Here is a 27,455-nt window from a genome sequence, read left to right on the forward strand (position 1 = left end):
CAATACTCCAACTCAATACAACATTTTATTTATATCTGTACATTCAAGGAAACTGTGCGGGTCAGATGTATCGACATTTCGTTCTGTATACACGTGTACTAGAATGACAATAAAGTAGATCTGAATCTGAATAATGACGAGGGCGGCCTGCCGTGAGGGGGGGAGATTTTTTAAGGTTATTGTTCTATCTTCTTTAATCATTATCCATTATCAGTTATCGTTCAGTTCAGATTACGCTACAGAGCCTAGGAGCCGGGACTATTACTCTCAGCCAAAAGGCCAAGCTAAGGACCTAGCCTCAAAGCCTTGCTGCGATTAATTGGTTTGAACAATTTTATTGACACTTTTAACAGCAATTGAACACATTCACAATTTCACCATATCATATTCTAACAAGGTTTTTGGAGGTAAAGTGAAAGTGTGACATTCTGCCTTTGCTCTTTATTTCCGCCAAAGCTTTTAGTTCTTGTTTGATCTCTCTGATTTCATTGTTTTTTGGTTTGAAATTTCATAATTGCGTAAGAGCTTTGTCTTAACAGCTACGCTAAGAATCCTGCGAGCGTGTTAGGAGTAGCGTGGTGGTACCTTTCACAGGCACGGTTTGGGATGAAAGTTGTATTATTATTATTAAAGCTTTGAAAACTCTCTCGGTGTACCGTCTTTCTTCGTAAATATGTGTAACCATGTATACTATGTATTTGCAACTGTATATTTTTGTTATGTATTTATTTGTATTTATTTTGGACACTTGTTCTGATAAGTCTTGCATTGACCAATTAAAAAGAAGGGGCGTAACAGACGCGGGGGATTATGGGAAGTAGGGACCAGTGAAGGTGGGTGTTTGTGGACACTGCAGACAAAGGTGCATATATATATTTTTCCCCACCCTTACTTTTGGAAATATACACTTTTTTTTCCTTGGATTACTTTCAACGGGCACCTGGACACATTTATTCACGCAACTCCTTTTTCTTTAACCAACTTTTTATCCCCTCTTCTTTCCTTGTCTGTCCCTCACCTTTAGCGGTCCCATGCTAGATCCTTAGCTTGGCCTTTTGTCACAACACGGCCAGAAACTTCTGGCCGGGCTAGGACCTTAGCTTGGCCTTTTGGCTGAGAGTAAGTGTCCCGGCTCCTAGGCTTTGTAGCGTATTATGAACTGACCGATAGCGGATAATGAATAATGAATAACGAAGATAGATAAATAACCCTTAAAAACCCCAAACCCCCCACAAACTGTGTCGTGATAGCTTGGCATCAAGGCTTTGACGCTAAGTCCTTAGCTTTGCCTTTGGCTTTGATGCTATGTCCTTAACTTGGCCTGATACTAAGTTCTTAGCTTGGCCATCTTGGCCTTTTGATTTTTGCATTCCGGAGATGGAATAAGAGCTTGCTCTGTCCACTCCATGCATCGGCCCGGTATTGCAGTACCTCCGGGAACAGTGCATTCGCAATGATCGCAACAAGGCTTTAGGGCTAGGACCTTAGCTTAGCCTTTTGGCTGAGAGTAAGTGTCCCGGCTCCTAGGCTTTGTAGCGTTTAATGAACTGACCGATAATGGATAATGAATAACGAAGATAGAACAATAACCCTTAAAACCCCCCCCCCACTTAAACTCGTAAATACATTACAAAAATACACAGTTGCAAATACATATTATACATGGGTTACACAGAAAGACGGTACACCAAGAGTTTTCAAAGCTTTAACAATAATGATATAACTTTCATCCCAAACGGTGCCTGTGACAGGGCATATAATGGTAGCAACACTCGAGCGCCGCTGGCGGCCGTTAGAAAAATGACATAAATTGGCCGCATCACTGAATAAGCCGCAGGGTTGAAAGTTAGGGAAAAAAGTAGCGGCTTATAGTTCGGAATTTACGGTACACACATTTGTACTTAGGTGTTCTCAAGGGGCTACCTGGGTCTCACAAGCACCCTTGTCGGTGACGCCTGCTGCAGCTCAACAATATCGTGATGTTAAGCATCCTCAATTTGTGTTTTGCAGTCATCTTAAGCCCCTACGGTCTGAGCGGTACTCTGACCGGTCAGGCCTACAAAATGAGCGACCCGGCAACCCGTAAACTGATGGAGGAGTGGAGCTACTTTTACCCAACGGTCCTACGTCGGAAAGACGAGGAGACCGAGGAGCTCGCCGACGATCTCAACGCTCACGTGGCGGTGGAAGTCATCGTGGGTATGTGGCCATTTCTCCTCGCTCGGATCGCTTTGGACCAGGGTTTGTTTGCAAAGCCGCCGGCTCATTAATTCCTGTTTTTGTGCTGTGTTCAGGTGGCGTGAGGATGACCTACCCAGCTGCCTTAGTGCTGATTGGCCAGGGTCAGCTGCCGGCCGAGCCGCCTCCACCTGCTCCTGCGGCTTTGGGCCTAGCTAGGGAGCAGAACCACTGCAGCGTGCCGCTCACGCCGCCGACATCGCCGGAGCAGCCCTGCTCGGGTAATCACGAGACACTAATTCATCTTCTCTGTGTTTGCTGCTACAGTGGAACCTGGGTTCTCGACCATAATCCGTTCCAGAACCCTGTTCGAAAACTGTTTTTTTTTTTATCACCGAAATCATTTTCCCCATTAAAAATAATGTAAATCGTTTTAATCCGTTCGTGCAACCGACTAAATAAGCCCCAGAAAATGTTAGTATTATGCGACAAAAGATGCCAGGCAAAAAAATAATTGGAAATCTTTTGAAAGAATTGTTGTAAAAACAAACGACGTTTGTAGGCCGTACAACCTTTGCAATTGTACATGAGTCAATTCATTCAAAAGAGAACAATCATTTTGCATTGCCGGAAACTCAGCAAAATATAACTTCATGTCAAGTTTTGGACATGTTTGATATCGATTTAGTTGCCACACTTGGGATTGCCGTTGCTCACTGTTGTTTCAAGCGCTGCTCCCCGACTTTGTGTGAACGCTCAGACCCGTAAGGAAAATTACAGGGAACATTGCCGCTCGGTCTTAAAAACTGGAAAAAGTCTTACATTTGATGGCTGCAAAATTAGGCCTTAAATTTAACTCTCAACCGTCTTGATTTTGCCCTGTCTTCTCTGCGTGATAGAGCTAATAACAGTTTATTACGTAAACTAATGAAAGTACCAAATATTGTCGTAAAATGACTTTTTACTTTCTCAGACTTCATCAATCTCTGACAGATGAATGCAATATGTCAGTTGGAAAATCTATATTCACACGTTTCCGAAAATACAGCATTACGTTGGAGCTTTACATACAGTCAGTCCCTTACTCACTCATCGTCGGAGTATAGTGTAGGTTTAACCCTTATAACTGGGGTTCAGGCTGTACTAGGGAATGAGTGGAAGGCGTTGCCCAGCTGACGCCCAAACCAGTTGCGGCGGCAGCTGGGTAGCAACAACAGTTGGGCGTGGAGCTCCGCCACAGGGTTGCCTAGCTAATGTCCGGAACTCGGGGAGGCAAGCACGGCGGGGTTAACAGCAGAAGACAGGCGCGGAAGTCAAACGTAGAGCTTCGTCACGAGGATGCCCAGGTGACGCCCGGAACTCTGGGCGGAGGGCAGGGTTAACGGCAGAAGTCAGGTGCAGAGCTCCGTCACGGGGTTGCCCAGGTGACGTCCGTAACTCTGGGCGGACGGCAGGAAAGGGTTAACTGTGGAAGTCAGGCGCAGAAGTCAGGTGCAGAGCTCCGTCACGGGGTTGCCTAAGTGACGTCCGGAGCTCTGGGCGGCGGGCAGGGCAGGGTTAGTGGCGGGAGTCAGGCGCGGAAGTCAGGTGCGGAAGTCAGGCGCAGAGCTCAGTAATGGGGTTGCCCAGGTGAGGTCTGGAACTCGGGGCGGCGGGGTCAACGGCGGAAGTCAGGCGCGGCGCTCCATCACGGGGTTGCCAAGCTAACGTCAGGAAGTCTGGGTGGCAGGCAGGGCAGGACTAACGGCGGAAGTTAATGGCGAAAGTCAGGCGCAGAGCTCCGTCACGGGGTTGCCCAGGTGAGGTCTGGAACTCGGGGCAGTGGGCAGGGCGGGGTCAACGGCGTAAGTCAGGCGTGGAGCTCCGTCACGGGGTTGCCCAGCTGACGTCAGGAAATCGGGGCGGCGGGCAGGGCTGGACTAACAACGGAGGTTAATGGCGGGGTCGTCACGCTGATGTCCAAAAACTGGCTTGTCGGGGTGTCTGGCGCGGACCTCTGTCACGTGGTTGCCAGGCTGATGTCCGAAACCCATCCAGTAAATTGAATGTTTTCATCCTTTTTCCAGCGGACAGTGGCTTTGTGACGTCAGCCTCCAGCGTCCCGACGCCAGACAGCAGTCTGGGTGTCAGCAGTCTGAGCCCAAAGCATTCTGGGAAGAAGCTGACATGTCAGGTGGTCCATCAGGCCTGGCGGGAGTGCTACCTCAGCCAGCCTCAGCACACGTAAGTGCCGTCAGACCTCTGCACTTCCCTGCTGTGGACCTGCCTCGAGTAAATAATTTCCCTCCTTGCAGGCTGAAGCAGCTGACCGACGTGCCGCCCAAGGAAGAAGTGCCTCACCGAGTCGCCACCTGGGACTTCAATGACGTCGCAGCACGGGCGTCGTGCAGCTGCTCCAGGTACATTGGAGTCACTCTCAAGCTGTTCACTGACTGCATTAGCGTAACTTAGTTTCTTTGGAAGAACTGCAGTATGTTCTCGATTTTCGCGGTTAACCTCACTAAGTAAGGGATTATATACAGTATCCATATCAGTGGTTTCCCTTGCGTCCAGGCTCCTGTTTCATCTTTAAGCATATAACCAATCACATTTCAGCCATTTATTTTTGCCTGGGTCAGATCTCTGCCAAGTGACTTTCACAATCAGTTCTCCAGGCTTCGAAGCAAAACATCATTGTCAGGGTTGGGTAGGGTTACTTTAACTGGATTACTTTCAATTACTTTTGGATTACTCCAATACCAAATATGCTAATAAAAGACAAAAGAATAAATATCAATAAAATGATGACTCACAACACGTGGTAAGCTTTCTCTCCTGGCTTTGATCTCTTTGATCTCCGGCAACATAAAATGCGACAGAAACAAAATGAAAATCAATCCAAACAGCTTGCCAACATTATTTTTGCCGTTCCATTCAGTCATTTTATTCCTCTTTACTTTTTGTCTTTTATTAGCATATTTGGTATTGGAGTAATCCAAAAGTAAATGAAAGTAATCAAGTTAAAGTAACCCTACCCAACCTTGTAAACTAGCCAGTTTTAAATATATTGAATCGGCAAATGAATACAAATGCTGAGACTGATATCCATCAAATCCCAAATATCGGTGCCAATAATCGGTCAAACTCTAGTAAAAAATAGGATTCCTTTTCAGTCATTTTATTGATATTTAGTTTGTTTTGTCTTCTATTAGCATATTTGGTATTGGAGTCATCCAAAAGTCATTGAAAGTAATCCAGTTAAAGTAACCCTACCCAACCCTGATCATTGTTAAAAACAACGTTGGTTCAGCCAGATTTCAAGTTAGCAAAGCAGCGCCTTCTAGAAGGCGTAAGAACACGATGACATTTTCACAAAGTGTGATTGGCTAAGGGGCGGTAATGGAAGTATCGGAATGGAAACATGAAGGAAAAACTCGCCGTGTTCTCTGCTTCTGTCAAACTGACTTTTTCAGCCTTAATTCTAGTTTAAACTGACTCTCAGCATAAGCTTGGGACAATCGGTTGACAGAGTAATATCTTATGGAGTAAAGAAACTGGAATGGATTCTTTTGCGCAAATAAAATTGATTTTTGGTGAGTAAAATGTGGCAATATTCCAAAAGAATGGTAGAAAGAACTGTAGAACTTCTAGTTCACATGATGCACAAAGAACTTCTATGTTTTGGTTGATTTTTCTGGGAAATTTTCCATTTTATTTTCTACCACAGCGGCGTAAAGGCTACAGTTGTATCTATTCATATATAGTGTAAGTCCCTGCTTTCGCTAAGCCCCATACAAGCACAAACTTGGAAATACATGGGATGCAGCATTTCAGCCCACTTTTGAAGCAACAGCAAACAAGCGCGGTACTTTGTTGATGTTGATTAGTAAAATGAATAAAATGATCCTTTAACTCAGGGGTGTCAAACTCATTTTAACTCGGGGGGCCACACAATAGAACAAACATTCTGTCGGGGGCCGGACTAGTAGATTAAAGAGAAAGAAAAAGAGAGATAAAGAAATAAGAGAAAGAGGGTTGTGAAAAGGAGAGAGGGTGGGACAAAGAAAGAAAAAGAGGGAGAGCGTGAGAAACAAAAAATAAAAAGTCGTGAGAGGGGGGGAAAAGAAAGGGAGAGGAAGAAAGAAATCCAACGAGAAATAGAAAGACAGAAGAAGAGAAAAGAGAGAAGAAAGCGCAAAGGGAGAGGAAGGGAAGAGAGAAAGAGAAAAGAGAAAAAAGGAAGTTAGAGCAAAAGAGGTCCAAAGACACAGAGAGAGAAAGAGACAAACAGCAACAATGGAAGAGAAAAAGAGAGACACAGAGAGTGAAAGAGCCAGAGCCAGAGAGTGGGAGAAAAGGGGTGGAAAAGAGAGAGAGAGAAAGAGAGAGAAAGAAAGAAAGAAATCCAAAGAGAAATAGAAAGACAGAAGGAGAGAAACGAGAAAAGAAAGCGCAAAGGGTCGGAAGAGAGAAAGAGAAAAGAGAGAAAAGGAAAAAAGGAAGTTAGAGCAAAAGAAGTTAAAAAGACACGGAGAGAGAAAGAGACAAAGAGCAACAAAGGAAGAGAAAGAGACACAGAGAGTGAAAGAGACAGAGACAGAGAATGGGAGAAAAGGAGTGGAAAAGAAAGAGAGAGAGAGATAGATCAATACAGAGAGGCACCTGGCTTTGGCAACATCAAGTTGACATATTTCAACCTGCAGCTTGTTTTTCTCTTGCGCTTCTCTGTGTGTTGTCTCGCGGGCCGGATCCAATCCCTTAGCAGGCCTGATCTGGCCCGCGGGCCGCCTGTTTGACACCTGTGCTTTAACTGATGTCAAAATATAAATACGGAAAAGTCTATTTTCGTTATGACATCGCTCATACTTGTTCCCTCGATTGCATCGGTAACATTATTGCTCCAATGATAGTTAAGAAATAAAAGGCAGATCTCTGATTGGTTGGAATGTAATAGCGCTAGTCAAGTGATGCACTAATTGCTCAAAGTAGGTTTTCAGAAATTCTTAATGCACTAAGAACTGGAAAGTTGAACCACGATATGGCGAGGGAATACCGTATAATGGCAGGGTTCTCCAGCTCAAGCTGAGGTGCCTGCAGACCTGTTCTGAAAATAACTTCCCAGTGCATAATTATTGTGATTTTTCCAGTAAACTTATTTTTTTAGTGGTTAACTGAGTCTATTTAACCCCATTTTTGATAATTACCCTGGTACTAATATAATGTATAGTAATAACATGATAATATGCTGTTTTAGTATTGCATATCAACATGGGTGCCCTGAATCTGGCCCGCGAGACAACACTCAGAGAAGCGCAAGAGAAAAACAAGCGGCAGGTTGAAATAGGTCAACTTGATGTTGCCAAAGCCAGGTGCCTCGGACAAAGACACTGTACTTGTATTTCTTTCTCTCTCTCTCTCTCTCTCTCTCTCTCTCTTTCTTTTCCACCCCTTTTCTCCCACTCTCTGTCTCTGTCTTTCACTCTCTGTGTCTCTTTTTCTCTTCCTTTGTTGCTCTTTGTCTCTTTCTCTCTCTGTATCTTTTTAACTTCTTTTGCTCTAACATCCTTTTTTCCTTTTCTCTTTCTCTCTTCCTACCCTTCGTGCTTTCTTTTCTCTTTTCTCTCCTTCTGTCTTTTTTTTTCTCTTTGGTTTTCTTTCTTCCTCTCCCTTTCTTTCCCCCTCTCTCACAACTTTTTATCTCCTTTATTTCTCCTTCTCCCTCCCTCTCTCTCTTTTTCTTTTTTCGTCCCGCCCTCTCTCCTCTTCCCTCCCTCTTTGTCTTATTTCTTGTCTCTCTTTTTCTTTCTCTTTAATCTACTAGTCCGGCCCCAGACAGAATGTTTGTTCTATTGTGTGGCCCCCGAATTAAAATGAGTTTGACACCCCCTGACATAGAGTATTTAAATAGTGCTACTGAAAATACTCACTGTAATAAAAATAGGGTAGTATGCAAATGTGGGGTTGGGGTTTAATGTGGGCTTTTACTCCCCCGGTTGGAGTTAAATAGCCTCATGGCATGAGGAAGAAATGATCTCTGGAACAAGACTGTGACAGCAGTCTGTCGCTGAAGCTGCTCTTCTGTTTGGAGATGATGCTGTGTAGTGGATGTGATGAATTGTCCACGATTGACCTTTGCGCAAATTCGTAACCAAATATAGCTCTCAGTTTGAAAGAAGGAATAAGGGAATTGCCCTGTTTTGTATTCCAGGCTCAAGCAGCAGAAGCCACCAACCACCACCAACATCTCCAACCCTCAGATGGGTTCCAATCCGTCCTCGGCCTCATCTTCGCACACGTCCTCCGTACCCAAACACAAAGCCAGCGACAAGACGGAAAAAGCCGATAAACAATCCAAAAGACCGGCCTTGATCCCCTTCCATCACCGGTTATCCTTCACCCAGGAGGCCTCACTGGAGCCGGACTCACCCGGGGGCCAGCAGCTCAGTGGTCTGGTGGCACTGGAGACCCCCTTGGAGCCACTTCCTGGATGCAAGTATCCCAAAGCCTTCTCCAACGGCAGGAAAGCTCCAGAGTCGCTTCTTCTGTCCCCCATGTCTCCGCTCCCTCCCACGCTCAGCCCTCACCCTCGGGCGCAAGACCCGGAGGTGACGGAGGGCCCGGCGGATCTTCAGGTTTTTCAGGAGGCGTCGGGGGCCATGGGGGCGATGACCAGCGAGACGGCCGTGTACGGGACCATGCTCAAGCAAAGGGAGAACGGCGTCGGCTGGTGGAGGGGCTTCCGGACGCCCAGTGCCGATAGGATGGATTTCAGACCTCCGGAAATCTCGGCTGATCATTTAGAGGAAGGGAGGATGGAGGCAGTTATGGATGGAGATGCGTTGAAAAGGTAGGAGAGATATCACGTCGATAGTAGATTCTGGACTTGGAAATGGTTGTGGTACGCTCGCCTGAGACAGTCAGTCTTCACAAGTGTAAAAAAAATAGAGGGTATTTAACAATTAATGCTATCATAATATCATCCCTGCTTTACTAAAAACGATTAACTCAATTTTTCTTTGTGTTGTTTTTTTCTTGGTGGTTGAATGCATTAAAGTGAAAAGATTGGACCGAGGCACTCATCAGAAATGCTCAGGTCTGCAACAGACATTTCATTTTAGCTTTACTTTACTAAAAAGACTCACTTTTTCTTTGCCAGTTTGAACAATTGTGGAAAAAAGACACCGCGCTGGTTAAAGAAAAGAAAAGAGTTGTGGTTGAATGCATTAAAGTGAAAAGATTGGACCGAGGCACTCATTAAAAATGCTCAGGTCTGAAGCAGACGTTTCATTTTAGCTTTACTTTACTAAAAAGACTCACTTTTTCCTTTGTCAGTTTGAACAATTGTGGAAAAAAGACACCGCGCTGGTTAAAGAAAAGAAAAGAGTTGGGGTTGAATGCATTAAAGTGAAAAGATTGGACCGAGGCACTCATCGAAAATGCTCAGGTCTGCAGCAGACATTTCATTTTAGCTAAAAGAAATGAAACGTTTATTGTAGTTGCTATCGACTCCATATTATTTATTATATCTGCAAAATATCTTGTTATTTTTCTCCGCTTCAGCTAACTGTTAGCATGTGGCCTAAATACAAATGCTAGCTTTGTAACAAGCACGCGTTTCAAACAAATGTTGGGCACACAATCCGAGACATTCTTTTCACACATCTAATTATTCAATTACCGTAAATTCCGGACTATAAGCCGCTACTTTTTTCCCAAATGTTCAGCCCTGCGGCTTTTTCAGTGAAGCGGCGAATTTATGTAATTTTTCTAACGGCCACCAGCGGCGCTGGAGTATAAAAGATAAGATTAAGACCAGTAGAACATGTGCGCCAAGAAAGACTGCAACCTCTAGGTTTATGCATACATTGTCTGTAAAGGAAAGGTATGTTCCGATAATGAGGAAGACGCCCTTGATGGCGATAGTTATGAGGAGGAAGTTGAGGAAGATCAACGGTCACAATTACGGGATGCTTTCTTTTGACAGACACGTTTGATGCATTGCGAGCGTGATCCTACCAGCGTGTTGGTACCTTTCAAAGGCACGGTTTGGGATAAAAGTTATATTATTATTATTATTATTATTAAAGCTTTGAAAACTCTCTCGGTGTACCGTCTTTCTTCGTAAATATGTGTAACCATGTATAATATGTATTTGCAACTGTATATTTCTGTAATGTATTTATTTTAGAGATTTATTCTGTTATGTGTTCTACGAGCGAATCAAAAAGAAGGGAGTAAACGCGGGCTGATTGGAAGTGGGGTAAAGCTGAGTTACCGGTAGATCTGTCTGTTGTCGCAGCGGACAATAGTGGATATATATTTTTCCCACCCTTACCTTTGGAAATATACATTTTGTTTCCTTAGATTACTTTCAACGGGACCCGGACCTTACAAGTCTGCATCATACGTTAATTACGGGTATCATTTTCCATTCATGATGCCGATTGTGGTTCCAAGATTGTCTATAATTTTTCTAGTTCCAATCGTGGAACTTACAGCCTGGTCTGGGTTAAACTTGTGATTGTGTCACAAGTTATAATGCGTGTGCACGCGGCTTGTGCAGAGGTGCGGCTTGTGTAAGTGCAAAAGTGGCAAATCACTTAAAAAGTGGTGGGTGCGGCTTATAATGAGGTGCGCTCTACGGTCCGGATTTTACGGTATCACTTTTTTTTAGCATCTATCGATGCCATTTAGGCTACATGCTAACTGTTAGCTGAAGCTAAGAAAATAACATGATACTTTATCAATATAATAAGTCATAGGGACTCGAGAGCAACAACGTTTAATTCTTCTTACCTGATATGGACTGTGTTGCTGCAAACCCGAGCACTTTTGATGAGTGCCTCGGTCCAATCTTTTCACTTTAATGTATTTAACTACAACTGTCTTCTTTCTTTGGACTGTCTGCTAGGAAAACATGATGATAACATCAGCAAAGACAGCTTTTTTTTAGCCTTAGTCTTTTGACCAGAGTATTGTTTTCCCTCCAGCTTCGACCGTAACATAGGCTATAAAAGGGTCTATATCACCGGTGTCAAGCTCACGGCCCGCGGGCCACATCCGGCCCGGCGTACAATTATATCCGTGAAATCCTTTTAAATTCATCTACTATAATGGCCCCGGTCTATGAAACCCTGATAACATTCAAATTATACTCGAATACTAAAAACCACAATGGCCGAGAAAATTATGGTAACTGACATTGCCGGTAAAACCCGTGTGTCCTATTTGTGGAGATTTTGTGGCCGTAATTAAGGAATCAATGTAAAACGGCACTACAAGACAAAACTTCAGAGTAAACTGAAAAACCTTGAATCCAGAGAAAAGATACAGAAAGTTGAAGAGTTCAAGAAGAATATGAAGATGTTTTTCACGAAAGCAAATTCCCAAAGTGAAAAGCACACATTTTATTTATGTTTTCCGTTTTTCCATATTTTTATTTTTATAGTTTTGACAGGAGATATTTTTATGGAGAGCAACAATTTTTAATTCATTTAATGTTTAAGTTTGTTCATTCTGGAATAATATTTCTGACTGTTTTAAATTCATATTTTTTAATTTGTTTTTAAAAAAGGAAAGTGTATTCAATAAATATTTATCCTGTTCGGCCCGCGACCAAAGGTGTGGTTTGAGTTCTGCCCCTCTGTATAACGTAAATTCCGGACTATAGAGCGCACCTGATTATAAGCCGCACCCACCACATTTTAAGAGGAAAACCGATTTTGTACATACACAAGCCGCACCTGTATATAAGCCGCATGCGCCCACATTTAAACATGTAACACAAACACAAAATTAACCCAAACCCGACTTGAAGTCCCGCGATTGAAACTAAATGTGGGTTTTTTTTAAGGGTTATTGTTCTATCTTCGTTATTCATTATCCATTATCCGTTATTGGTCAGTTCATAATACGCTACAAAGCCTAGGAGCCGGGACACTTACTCTCAGCCAAAAGGCCAAGCTAAGGTCCTAGCCCTAAAGCCTCGCTGCGATCATTGCGAATGCACCGTTCCCGGAGGTACTGCAATACCGGGCCGATGCGTGGAGTGGACAGAGCAAGCTCTTATTCCATCTCCGGATTGCAAAAATCAAAGATCATGGCAAAGGCCAAGCTAAGGACTGACATAGCATCAAAGCCACAGTCCAAAAACAACAAGGCCAAGCTAAGGACCTAGCATAATGTCCTTCATTAAAGTCCACAGTCCAAAAATCACAGCCGGCAAAATGAATGGAAAATGATACCGGTACTTAAGGTTTGATGCAGACCTGCAGAGTCCGGGTCCCGTTGAAAGTAATCCAAGGAAAAAAGTGTACATTTCCAAGGGTAAGAGTGGGAACAATATATCAGATAAACACATTTACTCACGCAACTCTTTAACCAACTTTTTACCCCCTCTTCTTTCCTTGTCTGTCCCTCACCTTTAGCGGTCCCCACTTAAACTCGGCACCCTGCGTTTGTTCCGCCCCTCCTTTTTCATTCACCCGTGCAAAACATATCAGAATAAGTGTCTAAAATAAATACAAATAAATACATTACAAAAATATACAGTTGCAAATACATATTATACATGGGTTACACATATTTACAAAGAAAGCCGGTACACCGAGAGAGTTTTCAAAGCTTTAATAATAATAATATAGCTTTGACAGGGCAGTTAATGGTAGCAACACTCGAGCGCCGCTGGCGGCCGTTCGAAAAATTACATAAATTGACCACATCACTGAATAAGCCGCAGGGTTGAAAAATAGGGGGAAAAGTAGCGGCTTATAGTCCGGAATTTCCGGTAATTGAGTTTGACACCCCTGGTGTATATCATTCTTTTGATTTTCTGATAACGGTAGTCTTAATTATTGCAGAAACACGTTATCTTGATTGTAAAGCATTTAAAGTCACATACTGTGTGTTATGTATTTGAACCCTTGTACCAATATTGTCTTATTTTTCCTTCTTTTTTCAAGTTGTCTGTCTTCACTCCCACAACTGTGCCGTACTCCAATAATGTATCATCTGCAAAAATAAACACACCTAATTGCAGATATTTGCGTGTGTTTTCTCATCTCTTCACAGACTTTACACGCAGACACACAAACGGTTGAAAATCTCAGACGAGCAAACCCGGGAGCACGTCCAAACGCTTCTCCAGCAGCCGGGTGCGGAGACGCTGCGAGAACCAGGCGAAGATCCTTACGAATTCAAAGAAGGCGACATGGAGTACACCTTCTCCTCTTCCAAGAGATTAAAGAGCCAAGGGCGGGAATCCAGCAAGAGAGCCAAGGTAAGGGAAAAACACAGAAAGCCCGTTGATGGCAGTTCGATTGTTTCATGTCCAATAAAGCAATGGGCCTCAACCAGGGTTGGGTAGAGTTACTTTAACTGGATTACTTTCAATTACTTTTGGATGACTCCAATACCAAATATGCTAATCAAAGACAAAATAAACTAAATATGAATAAAATGATGACTCGGGGCGGCAGTAGCTCAGGAGGTAGAGCGCTCGTCTTGGGATCAAGGGATCCCAGTTCGAATCCCGGCTCGTCCGTGTTACATGTCGAAGTGTCCTTGGATAAGACACTGAACCCCTAATACCCCCAATAAGCAGGTTAGCGTCTTACATGGCTGCAATACAAGGCCGGTATTAGGAAATGTGGAGCACATTGTAAAGCGCTTTGGGAGGTCATTGACTTGAAAAGGGCTATATAAATGCAGATCATTTCATTTCTCACAACACGTGGTAAGCTTTCTCTCCTGGCTTTGATCTCTTTGATCTCCGGCAAAACGAACATAAAATGCGACAGAAACAAAATGAAAATAAATCCAAACAGCTCATTTTTACCGTTCCATGTAGTTCGTTACTCCCCAAGCCTGCGCAGAATTTATCTATCCATCTATCTAAATGTATCCAATGATAGTAAAATGTATTCAATCCATTCATTATCTGCACCGCTTATCCTCAGTAGGGTCCCGGGGGTGCTGGAGCCCATCCCAGCTATCTTCGGGCAGTGGGCAGGAGACACCCTGAACTGGTTGCCAACCAGTCGCAGGGCACACAGGGACAGACAATTCGCTCGCTCATTCACACCGAGGGACAATTTGGACTGGCCAATTCACGTGAAATGCATGTTTTTGGAATGTGGGAGGAAACCGGAGTGCCCGGAAGAAACCCACTCAAGCACGGGGAGAGCATGCAAACTCCACACAGGAAGGTTTGATCTCATGACCTCAGAACTGTACCGCACAGGCGCTAACCACTGCGCCGCCGTGCTGCCCCCAAAACAACTAGCAAAACCCAAACGTATGTACCAGCATATAAGCCTACGTTGCATATAAGTGACCCCCCAAAAGTGCTTTAAAATAGCCACATACTAGAATAAGATTGTGCCCAAAATATTTAAAAAAAACGTGTGCTTAAACAACGGTATTTTTTTGATTGTGTAGATCAGTGTCAAACAGTTGGCCAGCGGGCTATTTCAGGCCCACTAAGGGTTTGAATCTGGCCTGTGAGACAACACTGACAGAAGCACAAGGGAAAAATGAGCTGCAGTTTTTTGTGTGTCCACTGGATGTTGCCAAAACCAGGTGCTACTCCTAGAGCAACTGGAACTGTATTTCTTTTTCCCTCTCTTTTTTTTCTCTTTGTGTCTCTCTCCCTTTCTCCCTTTCTTTCTCTCTTTGTTTATCCTTTTCTTTCTTTCTCGTGTTCCTTATCTCGTTCTTTTTCACTTTCATTTTTTTCTTTATTTCTTTCTCTTTTCTTTATCTTTATTTCTTGTTCTTTCTCTATTCCTCTGTTCATTTCTCTTTCTTTCTTTCTTCCTTTCGGTCTTTCCTTTTCTCTCTCTCGTTTTCTCTCTCCGTCATTCCCCTTTAATTTTTGTCTCTCGCTCATTCTTTCTTTCTCTCTTTATCTACCTCTTTCTCTCTCTCTCTCTCTCTCTCTCTCTCTCTCTCTCGCTCTCTCTAATTTACTAGTCCGGCCCATGTAATACTGTGTCTACTACCAGCTAAAATAAGTTATGTACTAGTAAAAAAAACCTAGAAATACAATCTCTTCATACCAATACCAATTACTATTCCTTCAATTAGTGGTTTTTTGCTGTTCCTTCTCCTGATCACTAACATTTCTGGGAACTCATTATCATGGTCACAAAAAGGGAATAAAACAAACAAAATCACGATGAAATGAGATGTGTCTCAAACACAATGGGGTTGGCGCCGATTGACTGGACAGAAAGAAGGCAGGGCATTATCGCCATCTATTGTTGAGTTGACTCTCTGTTTTTTCTTCTTAGCATTATTTTGCCACTGAAAACGGGTCCTTGGCCCATTCTGGGTCTTGACCCACCAGTTGAGAAACACTGCATTAAGTGACAGACGACTTCACGAATCTTTACAATTTCCCTGACAGAGTGAAGAGATCGCCAGCAACGGCAGCCTGCCAGACGGGAAAGATGCAATGTCCATTTTCAACTCGGCTCCCAAATCAGGTGGGGACGAATCCGACGTCACGAAATGATTGGTTTTTATCATTCTTCCGTAAATACATCTCGAGTTGTCTTTCAGATGAGTCCAATCAGGACGATGCGGCCGCCAAAGCCAATCCCTCTCTCACCCGAGAAAAAGACCTGGTGGTCAACATTTCCGATCTGGACAACATATTTGATGAAGATGAGGACGAGCTTGGAGTGAGACGCCCTACGTCCGCTTTTCACAGAGCTGATATCACTTTTTTTAATTGTTTTTTTTTTGTCCAATAGTTTTAATAACTAAAAAATGAGATTAAATCAAATACTTGGAATCCATCCATCCATTATCTGCACCGTTTATCCTCAGTAGGGTCGCGGGGGTGCTGGAGCCCATCCTAGCTATCTTCGGGCAGTGGGACACCCTGAACTGGTTGCAGGGTACACAGGGACGGACAACTCACTCGGTCATTCACACCTAGGGACAATTTGGTCCAGCCAATTAACCTGACATGCATGTTTTTGGAATGTGGGATGAAACTGGAGTGCCCGCAGGAAACCCACGCAAGCACGGGGAGAAAATGCAAACTCCACACAGGAGGTTCAATCTCATGACCTCAGCCGTGCTGCCCCTCCTTGGAATCCAGTACACACAAAAATATACCGTATTTGTTTAATGAGTTGAGCCAAAAAAGCCGGTTCTCTAAAAAAAGACGGACTTCCTTTCACTACACAACGAGATCTCGTTGGCCGAGATCGGCGTGCAGACGAAAACTCGAACCGCGAGACCGAAACAACAATGGCGGATCTGCCTGACGAAAAGTTTGGAGTGCGGTACATCTTTGTTTAAAACAAAAGTAATCGGGTAATAATGACAATTTTGTGTCGATGCGTCACTGCAACTGTAGTTCATATTTTGCGTTTGCAATTTTTTATTGTCGATCCCCTAAACTGCCGTGTACTAAATTGTAGACGGTTTACCCCAACCAGCACTCCACCAAAGTCACCATCCCCGCAGAGGATCGCCCGCTCAATAAAGAAGGAAGAACGGCGGTACCCTATCCATCAAGTGAGTTCCGGTTCCTTCGCCTTCCATCCTGCAAAAACAAAACATTTGAAAATATCGTTTTGCTTCTTAGCAGTAGCAGACCTGCAGCGCATGTTCCCCACGCCGCCCTCCCTGGAGCAACATCCGGCTTTCTCTCCAATCATGACGTACCGGGACACGCCCAGCCAGGAGACCCCCGTGCCCGGCACAGCGCCGGACCACCTCCCCGTCGCCTCCAATCAGATGCCGGAATCCAAGATGGAGCTCGAGGAGGGCGTAGCGAGTCCATGGCAAGAAGATTTTAAGGTGTGGACGGGAAGAAAACGCGATAAAATAGTTTTCTGATCGACAGGGTCGGGACAGGCGCTTGAAATCCTTGAAAATGCTTGAATTTCAATGTGCTTGAATTTTGAGGGAAGTGCTTGTAAATGCTTAAAATTTTGCCTTGTTTCATTCCGAGTCTGCTTAAAACTGTCGCCGACAATGCGTATTCGGTGGCTTCGCGTTGCTATTGCATTACTTCCCTCGTTATTAACGCCAGCTGGCATCAGTTTGTATGGAATTGTCCTATGAAGCATATCTTTCCCTACGGGTCACACCCAAGGGGACCGGTACATGCTGCACCGAAACAAGGCACTATAAAACGTTTCTTAGTACAATTAGAATTAGAATATACCTTTATTGTTATTGTTACAACATGGGTTGAATATATTGTGACAACGAAATTGGTTGTGGCACTCCAGTTCCACATTTTACAGTGAGGATAAAGAAAACAAAGAGATAAAGGAACAAAGAAGATGTTTGTACTGTTCATGTTGCATAGGCTTTGTTTTTCTCCGGAGGGGGTGTGTATGAGGGGGTGAGGGACAGACATAGATGGCCGGATCCAACTAGATGTTTGATCTTACTTTACACACGGTCCATTGTTTTTCCCTAATTGCTCAGTCCACGTATTGAAGGGATTTGGGAAGTACAGTCCTTAAGCATGCCCGATTAAAGTCGCCGGCGACGATAAGAGCTTTAGGACATTTATTATCAACCATGCAAAAAAAAAATAAGGTAACACTTCCCAGTAATGAGATGTAACAGAACTTCCTGCAAATGATATTGTAAGCTACAAAAGTCAATTCCATTGAAGTTGGGAAAAAGTTTAAAATGTCAGTAAAATTAGAATAGAATGACTTGCAAACCTTTTCTAACCCATATTTAAATGAATACACCACAAAGACAAGATTATCCATGTTCAAACTCATAAACTTTATTTCCATAAGCAAATAATGATAAACTTAGAATTTTATAATTGCAACAAGTGCCAAAGTAGTTGGGAAAGGGGCTTCTTCACCATTGTGTTACATCACCTTTCCTTTTAATAACACTCAATAAACGTTTAGGAAGTGAGGAGACTAGTTGTTGAATCGTTGATAGTGGAATCCTTTCCCATTCTTGCTTTATGTACAGCTTCCGGGGTCTCCTTTGTCTTATTCTGCGCTTTATAATGCGCCACACATTTTCAATGGGAGACAGGTCAGGACTGCAGGCAGGCCAGTCAAGCACCCGCACCCTCTTACTACGAAGCCACGCTGTCGTGAGACGTGCAGTGTGTGGCTTGGCATTATCCTGCTGGAAGAAGCAAGGGCGCCCATGGTAAAGATTCTGTTTGGATGGCAACATACTTTGTTCCAAAACCTGAATGTACTTTTCTGCATTAATGGTGCCTTCACAGATGTGCAGGTTACCCATTCCTTGGCCACTCATGCACCCCCATACCATCACAGATGCTGGCTTTTGCACTTTGCGTGCATAACAGTCTGGGTGGTTCTGTTCTTCTTTGGACCGGAGGACACGACGTCCACAATTTCCAAACACAATTTGGAAAACTGACTCATCAGACCACAGAACACTTTTCCACTTTGTATCAGTCCATTTTAGATGGGCTCGGGCCCAGAGAACCCTGCGGCGTTTCTGGATGTTGTTGATGAATGGCTTACGCTTTGCAACATAAAGTTTTAACCCACACTTACGGATATAGCGTCGAACTGTATTGACTGACAGTGGTTTTCCAAAGTGTTCCTGAGCCCATGTGGTGATGTCCTTTACACATTGATGTCGGTTCTTAATGCAGTGCCGCTTGAGGGCTCGGAGGTCACGGGCATTCAATAATGGTTTACGGCCATGCCGTTTACGCACAGTGATTTCTCCAGATTCCCTGAACCTTTTCACAATATTATGGACTGTAGATGATGATATCCCTAAATTCCTTGCAATTGTACTTTGAGGAATGTTGTTTTTAAACTGTTCAACAATTTGCTCACGCAGTTGTTCACAAAGAGGTGAACCTCGCCCCATCCTTGCATGTGAATGACTTAGCTTGTTCGGGTCTCCCTTTTTTATACCCAGTAACAACTCTCACCTGTTCCTAATTCATCTGTTCACCTGCAAATAGTTGGTTGATTTCCATTCATCCACTTTCTGAGTAGTTATTGACACCTGTCCCAACTATTTTGGCACGTGTTGCTGTCATCAAATTACAGAGTTGATGATTTTCTCCCAAAACAATAAAGTTTATGAGTGAAGACAATAAATATGTTGTCTTTGCTGTGCATTCATTTAAATATGGGTTGAAAAGAATTTGCAATTTACTTGGATCAATTTTTATTTGCAATTAACACACTTTCCCAACTTCATTGGAATTGAGTTTTGTACATATTAATTTTACTTAACATCTATATGGGAAGAGATTAATCTCAAAAGCATTTACACACTTATTGTTCAAATCCACAAGATCAAGATCTAAAAATGACATAAATCATGAATTCAGATATGCAAAATACATGATTAACACCGGATTAAAAGGGCAGTGTGTAATATTTAGTATCTCCTAGAGGTACAAAATACTTACTCAGTAAAAACAACATTGATTTGAATACTAGCCCAAAATACATGAACTGCTACACTGTGCTTTTCTGTGTTCGCATTAGACAAAACAGTGCCATCTAGTGGTCGAATATTACACACTGGGGCTTTAACCCTTGGATGCGTAAGTGGGGTCAAAATCTTTATCCTTAAATCATTAAAAATAGAACAAATTTGTAGTATTATCATATTCCTGGTATTCCTCATAAAACGTGTTAATGGCATGATGCCAATAGTATTTTAATTAATTTCCCCACTAATTTTTGACCCCACTCATGGAAAAATGAATAGGCCATTAGGTCATGCATCCAAGGGTTAAAGTTGGTCGATTTTTGGAGTCTTTATGGTGAAAAAAAATCAGTGAGTACCTTTGAGCAAAATGCAGTATTCTGTTGAAAAAACAATTATCAGCCATAATACTAATAAAAATCTTGTAAAATATTACTACAGTATTACTATGATACAAAAGTCCAGAAATATTACACCAGAAATATTACATTTAAAAAAAACTACAGTAATTTTACCAAAAAATTAAGGAACACTACTATGAAAATACTACAGAAATACTACAAATATACCACTGCAATACAAAAATAATACTATAGAATTAATTTGACCAAAATACAAAAACATTCAACTACGGTCATACAACAAGAATTCTACCATAGAAATACTACATAAATACTGCAGAAATACTACAATAGTACTGCAGAAATGCTGCAAAACTCAAACTCCTCTAATACTGCGCTACAAATATCGGACTGCAGAAAACCTATGGAAACAAAATACAACTGCAGTAACACTACAAAACTAAATATGACATTTAGTATGTTTTCATCGTCAGGGTTTCAAAACCAATTTGATAAAACTACTACATTTAAAAACAAGACTAAAGAAGTATTACATGTATGCTTATTCCTAAATGAACAAATTGAATAGGTCTCCATTCTTTAACCTTATGCTGCCCGCTACTCCAAATAGTTGTCTTCACAATGTGCTTTACACTTACCCATTCACACACACACTCAGAAAGACCCAATTACAGATTTTTTTCAATAAATTATAAATACAAACCCACAGCTTATGAGCTAGATTTAACAGCCACTCTATTGAATAAAGACGCTTTAATAAATCCCATTCGAATCATTGCAATGTTGCACATTTTTGTCTCAATCATGGCCGTTTTTATATTGTTTGAAAACAATTAATAATAATAATAATAATAATTTCCTTTGTATTGTCATTCTTTGTAACAATGTACACAGAACGAAATGTCGATACACCTGACCCGTTGTAGCGAGCCGATGCAGCCGCAGCCAACAGAGGGCGCCGCCATTTTACCAATGTTATAAGTCTTAGGTAAAAGGACGGTACCGTAATCCCTCGGTTACTGAACATCCGCGAAGTAGCGGCGCCCCTTCAAAAATGCTTGAAAAAACGTATACAGGTATATAGTATACCCCCCTGGTTACAGTACACCATATAGAATACGGGTAGAGAGAGAGAGAGAAATTCATGTTATAACAAAAAAAAAAAAACAACTGTAAAATATGTTGTATGTACACGGACTAGGACTGCAGCGAAACCACTACGAACCATTCAGTATGATTATATTACCCGCTCTCAACCACATGCAGCCATCGCAGTTTATTTGGCTTGTTAACACTACCGGTTACATATCGAAAATAAAAACAGTGAAAATGTGATATTTGGTGAGTGTTTGTGAAGCGTTTTGGGAAACGACAGTTAAAAAAATGGTCTGTGTTCATTTTAATGAAAGTGAAAGAGCTACCTTCTGACAATAACAACAAACTTTAGCTAGCGGCATCGAACGGCTTTTACGCCAAATACACGAAACCACACACAATTAGCCGTGTTTAGGTAGTACAAACAACCGCTCGCTTTTGGTATAATAAAGTCAAACTTGAGATGAAATGTGACAGAAGAGAATATACTTACGTCGCGTCGCCGAGTTCCCACATGATAAACTGAGCGCCACATAAGAAGGGGGTTAGGTGGGAGGAGTTGAAGGAGGGGGGGTGAGCGAAGCTGTAACTCACCATGACTCAGCATTGTGTCAGGGCCTCCCCCTCCCCTTCACAATAAGAGTGTCCACACCGTGTCCTCAGTTGACATAGGCTCGCGCTCAATGGCGTCAATAAATAAAGTCAATAAATGCTTTTATTGAGAAGGTAAGGTATATTTTTTAGACCCGCAAAAGTGGAACTGCGAACTAGCGAGCTTCCACTGTATTTGTCATGCATCATTAAAATAAAAACGTTTACCTTTTCTTAGTCACTGACATGTCATATCTCACACAACACACCAACAAACCCAGGACTTCCAAAGAGCGTTTTTGTAAATAAACACATGGTACAAACAAAGAAAACAAAAATATGAGTATGACTTTTGTTTGGATACAATTAACCGTATCAAAATATTTTATTCCAAATAATAAACTAGAGTAACGGGAAACTCCACATGGTGCTGAAGTTTAACTTGAAAACCGGTGAAGCCATGTCAAACTTTAAAGAAACCGCATGATCTCAATAATCAAACAAAGATCAGTCAATATAAAAATTGGTGGACACTAGCCTCAAAAGGAGAGTCAGGTTCATCCAAGATGTTCTTTTGACTCAATATTTTTTGCATGGTCCATGATCAGAATGTTCTGACCTGCAGATTTGTCCAATTTAAAGTCACTTTTTCTGGAGTCTGTGGTCCTAAAGCGCTTTGGGAGGTCTTCATTGACTTGAAAAGCGCTATATAAATGCAGACCATTTACCTTTTAGCCCTGCTTGAATATTAGCTATTTATACTAACTCAATAGGAAGAGGATAGCGGACTTATACTGCCCCTTGCTGGTCAAAGCAGGAACTCCAAAAACTCAAACCACCACTACTGTATACGGTTGGCAAGCACCCCAATAGGTTTCTCATTGTAAAGTTTTAACATTTATTATACTGAAATCTGACTCCGGAGACACTTCCCGTGTCTTGTGTAATCCTTTTACAGTTGGAGCATGTCCGGAAGCCGGAGAAGTTATTGAGCCGAATATAGTCCACATATTAATTTATTTAGCCGAATCAAAGAGTTGAACACATCGGATCTTTCTTCCTTGCCAATTAAAATCGTGTGTAGAAAGACGAGGGGGTTTCCGGGTCTTCCTCCGATGAAATGTTCACGCCCCAAGACCAAGCCTCTGGCTGATTGGTTCGCGCCGTCGTTGATGCAAATTTCCTTACCATGATTGAAGAATGGGAAGAGGGTTGATAGGACATGCCAGGTACCGTATTTTCCGCACTATAGGGCGCACTCCCAAAAAACAGTTTTTGGTCCTATATCTTCCATAGATAAGGCGCACCGGATTATAAGGCGCTACAATGGGAACGTCGACAAAACAGTCAGATAGTTCAGTCCAACTTATTACCCCCTTAACATTCCCAAAGCTTGCAAAGAAGCAAATACGTGTCGTAGACACGTGCGGATGCGGTGTCCGTACAATGTCACTCAAATGCATCATTTCAAATATCATTCGGAAGGTTAAAGTCTTGGCATTCAAGAAATGCCAACCATTCCTTAGTTTCTATTTTCTTTTTCGCTCGCAACTTTACTGTGCATATGACAATAAACACTTGGAATTGAGTTTAATTCACTCAACTCATCACAGCAACATCAAGATCGGGAAAATATGAAGCCGCATAGCTCACCTAAGTTCTCACGTTCAATAATGATACGCAACCATGGTCCTCTTACAACCGTGAGTGGAGTAAATCCAGGAGAGTAAAATATTTACAAATACAGACTAATGAAACATGTTTCTTTATGGCGTACTTTAGCAAGCTTGCTATTCACAGTAATCTTTTTCGGCCAATTGCAGGGTTTGTTTTGGCCCTCTAGCCTATCCGAGGCTCCGAATAACTTCAGCCAATAGCGATCGATTTAACTGATGATTGACACATCTTTTTTGGCCAATTGCAGGGTTTGTTTTGGCCTTCTAGCCTATCCGAGGCTCCGAATAACTTCAGCCAATAACGATCGATTCAAATGATGATTGACACATTGGTTAGCCAATGAAACGCCGGTATATAAATCCCAGCATACACCGCGGACGACTTCGCCTTCGGGGGAAAATCGAGTCGGCGGCTGCTTGCCTTAGTTGCAAGACTTTGCGACTTAATATTGATCCATATATAAGGCGCACTGTATTATTAGGCGCATGGTCAGCTTTTGAAAAAAATTAAGACTTTTAGGTGCACCTTATAGTGCGGAAAATACGGTACATATTCCCCCACTCCGGACGAGGTGATAAGTCATTGTTATCTGCACAGAATGGAAGAAAAGGCACATTGCAAGGCAAAGTGTGGTTCACACAAACCTTGTCTCATAGTTTGCCCTCAAACATTGAAGTCAGATTTTAGAACAAACTTTACGTAAGATAAAACAGTGAATGAAATAGTATATAACTTCATCATCCAAGCTCCAATGTGACCTTCATAACAAAACTCATCAAAAGTGATATTTCTCTTTTCAGACACAAGTGGTCTCCTCCATGTTTGCCCCACTCTCCTGCCTGCCAAGCCAGAATTTAGCGCCGCTCAAGATACCCGAGCAGTGCTACTACAGACCCTCTTGGGCCCTCCTGCCTAAAATGGAACACATCCCGGCCGCCATGCACGCCCACAACGGGGCATTCGGCAAGGATGGATACACGTAAGTTAAAGTTTAGTGCATCATCTGACATTTTTCTCACTTCTTTTTCTACATACATTATTTTAGTACAGCGTTTCTCATACCATAGGGAAATCCTCATATTAAAAAACGAAATCATATTATTGGATATACGGTATTTAATAGCTTGTAACCTGCACTAGTGTGTAATGACCACCCCTAATTATTGATTAAAAAATATATTATTTTTTTTAGCCCAAACCTTGTAGATAGATACAACAGGAATCGAACCCGGCGAGCAGCGGTGAGGGCACCAAATTCTAACCACTGAAACACCAGTGGTGTAGATGACACACTAAAGGACAGTAGCACAAGAGATCCATTGCACTAGTCCACTAGAGGTACAGACAACACATGAAAAGGCATTAGGTCTTACCTTATCATCATGATATTTTTAGTCACAGTACCAGATATGGCGGAGAAACGGGAAAAACAAAAATTGATGGAAAATAGGCATTAAATGTCGTTTCACCTTTTCTCAGCTCAAACTTAACATTGTAAGTGACGAACGTTTAGAATACGTGTGTTTAGTTATATCTTTCAGGACAACCAAATGACTTCCCACAATGCCTTTCTCTTCAGTTCAGAAAGACACAATTATTTCCCATAATGCCTTTATTCAGCTCGGAATCTCGTGTGCTTTGTGAAGACGTTGCGAGTCAGGCATACCATTCTGTATTTCAGTGGTCCCCAACCATTTCTGTACCACCGCTTTGATTCTGACAATATTTTCGCAGCCCAGTCGAATAATTACTTCAACAATTTGGTACTGTGACTAAAAATATTGCGGTGATAAGGTAGTTTGTATCTCTATGGGCCTAGTGCAGAGGATCCAGAGAGATCTGGGCTCGATTCCCTTCTGCGTCCAATGTTATGAAATTGTGATCAGTGATCCATTCCTATCTATATCGATCTACCTTGGTGATATCCCTCAAGAGGGGTGACCGACAACAAGACAAACACATACAAGCACAAAAAAATAAAAAGGGAAAAATAGCAACAACAAAAAAAACACACAAATTTTTTGGGGGACCATGGCCAACCCAAAATGCCTAAACACCCAAACAAGTGAAGCACCTCGGCACCCAAGTTGGTCATGCTTTCGTCCCTCCAGATGAAACGGGACATAAGAAAGCAGTCATGTCACTCGGGTCAGGGTGACACAGCACACTCTTCTGTTCAACAGCAGGGCCCGACAGCTTTCACTGGTTTACCCCTGCTGCATCATACAGGTGCCCTGCCCGTCCCTTAGAACGCGTCTAAACATCCTCACAACACCTCTCCACTCATTCCTATCACCAACAACGATACATTCCAAATGATTGAAAATTTTTTTTTTTACTGTCTGTTACTGTTGTTTAATTCCATGCGCCTTATAGTCCGGTGCCTGTTAGAGTAGAGAAAACATGGCATTTAAAACCTTTTTGTCGTCTCGTGGCTTTCTAGAAACGTCCCCAGCGTCGGCACCCTGACGGATCAGGACTACAACCCACTGAGCGGCGCCACAGCCTCAGTGAGCACCACTGCCGGCATCCTGCCCTCGCCGGCCACGCCCCGCTTCTCAGTGCCCACCCCGCGCACCCCCCGCACACCGCGGGGCATGAACCCGGCCAGCTCGGGCCAAGGCTCGGTCAAGCAGGACGGCACGGAGCCCAGCTCGCCCGCTTCCACCCCGTCGGCCAGCTTGCCCCTCAGCTCGGTGGAGCCGCCGGGACGGGGCCGGCCCTGCCTCCCCGAGAGCCACAGCCTGTACGCCGTCCTCCTCCTGTCCGACTCGGTCCTCAACGTCTTCAAGGACCGCAACTTCGACAGCTGCTGCATCTGCGCCTGCAACATGAACGTCAAAGGCGCCGACGTGGGGGTGTACATCCCCGACTCCACCTGCGAGGACCAGTACCGCTGCATGTGCGGATTCAGCGCTATCGTCAACCGGCAGCTCGCCCACGGAACCGGACTCTTCCTGGAGGACGAGCTAGACATCTACGGCCGCTCCTCCGAGGTGGGCCGGGCCGCCGAGAGGAGGTTGGCCCTGGGCCGCAGGGACCCGGCCGTCGGCGAGCCCGGGGCGCGTCGGCCCCAGGACTCGGCCCCCGCCTCGCCCTCGGTCATGCTCCTGCTCCAGGAGCAGTGCTCGCAGCCGGTCACCTCGCTGGCCTCGCTGCACCTACCCCGTCGCGACAGTTCCGGCTCCTCCCGCAAGGGGGCGCTCCTGCAGAGTTGGTCGTCGGAGAGGCAGTGGGCCGACGGGAGCGACGCGTGCGTGGAGTGTTTCAACGCCTTGGAGCAAGGCCTGCAGTACGTGGACAACTCCGCCGGCGGGAAAGTGGACCCGGCCGTGGTCCGGAGCACGGCGCTGCATCCCTGGCCGCGCACTAACGGTAAACCCCCCCGCAGGGTTGTTCTCTAGTTCCTATTGCGATTCCGATGTTGACACTTTGCCGTCTGCCTTTGTGTGCGTTGATTGGTTTGCTGGGCGCGCAGGCGCTCGTCTAACGCCTTTGTATCTTGTCTGTGTGCGCTTGTTGTGGCGTCGCCGCTCTCCCCCCTCTCCCCCCCCTAGTGGCGGACATGAGCATGTTGTCGTCGCAGGACATGGTGCGCTTGCTGCTGTCCTTGCAGCCCTTCCTGCAGGACGCCATCCAGAAGAAAAGAACAGGAAGGACCTGGGACAACATCCAGCACGTTCAAGGTCCCCTCACCTGGCAGCAGTTTCACAAGATGGCCGGCAGGGGGTCCTACGGTAAGTTTCGGACTGATGGATCCCTAAAATTTAAGGAGAAACGCCATTTCCCTGTAAACAATTATGATATTGCGATGTTAGATTGCAATTTTATTGACTACAATTGGCAGCACGGCGGTGCAGCGGTTAGCGTGTGTGCCGCACAGTTCTGAGGTCATGAGATCGAACCTCCTGTGTGGAGTTTGCATGTTCTCCTCATGCTTGCGTGGGTTTCCTCCCACATTCCAAAAACATGCATGTCAGGTTAATTGGCCAGTCAACTTGTCCCTAGGTGTGAATGAGCAATTGAGTTGTCTGTCCCTGTGTGCCCTGCGACTGGCTGGCAACCAGTTCAGGGTGTCCACTGCCCGAGGATAGCTGGAATGCAGATAATGCAGATAATGGATGAATGGATGACTACAAT

General features: G+C 43.7%; 1 protein-coding gene and 2 pseudogenes across 2 annotated transcripts in view; 2 read left to right on the top strand and 1 right to left on the bottom strand.

The window, feature by feature from the left end:
- The window catches only part of LOC148350070 (mediator of RNA polymerase II transcription subunit 13-like), a 205,030-nt gene that overhangs the window by 158,251 nt on the left and 19,324 nt on the right, over positions 1–27,455 (top strand). Inside the window, exons 6-18 of one of the 2 annotated variants that reach the window (XM_088319745.1) lie at positions 2,011–2,199; positions 2,295–2,459; positions 4,245–4,401; positions 4,473–4,577; positions 8,366–9,004; positions 13,228–13,435; positions 15,566–15,644; positions 15,721–15,842; positions 16,593–16,689; positions 16,760–16,974; positions 24,116–24,294; positions 25,759–26,690; positions 26,873–27,052. In XM_088319745.1, coding sequence (XP_088175871.1) covers positions 2,011–2,199; positions 2,295–2,459; positions 4,245–4,401; positions 4,473–4,577; positions 8,366–9,004; positions 13,228–13,435; positions 15,566–15,644; positions 15,721–15,842; positions 16,593–16,689; positions 16,760–16,974; positions 24,116–24,294; positions 25,759–26,690; positions 26,873–27,052 — 3,267 coding nt within the window. The remainder of the gene's footprint in view (positions 1–2,010; positions 2,200–2,294; positions 2,460–4,244; positions 4,402–4,472; positions 4,578–8,365; positions 9,005–13,227; positions 13,436–15,565; positions 15,645–15,720; positions 15,843–16,592; positions 16,690–16,759; positions 16,975–24,115; positions 24,295–25,758; positions 26,691–26,872; positions 27,053–27,455) is intronic. The other variant, XM_088319746.1, reaches the window with a different exon arrangement.
- LOC148350071 (U2 spliceosomal RNA) lies at positions 1,280–1,453 on the top strand (annotated as a pseudogene).
- LOC148350072 (U2 spliceosomal RNA) lies at positions 12,156–12,275 on the bottom strand (annotated as a pseudogene).

Source organism: Urocampus carinirostris, chromosome 16 (genome assembly GCF_059441175.1).
Source record: "Urocampus carinirostris isolate Australia breed hairy pipefish chromosome 16, RoL_Ucar_1.0, whole genome shotgun sequence".
NCBI lineage: Eukaryota > Metazoa > Chordata > Actinopteri > Syngnathiformes > Syngnathidae > Urocampus > Urocampus carinirostris.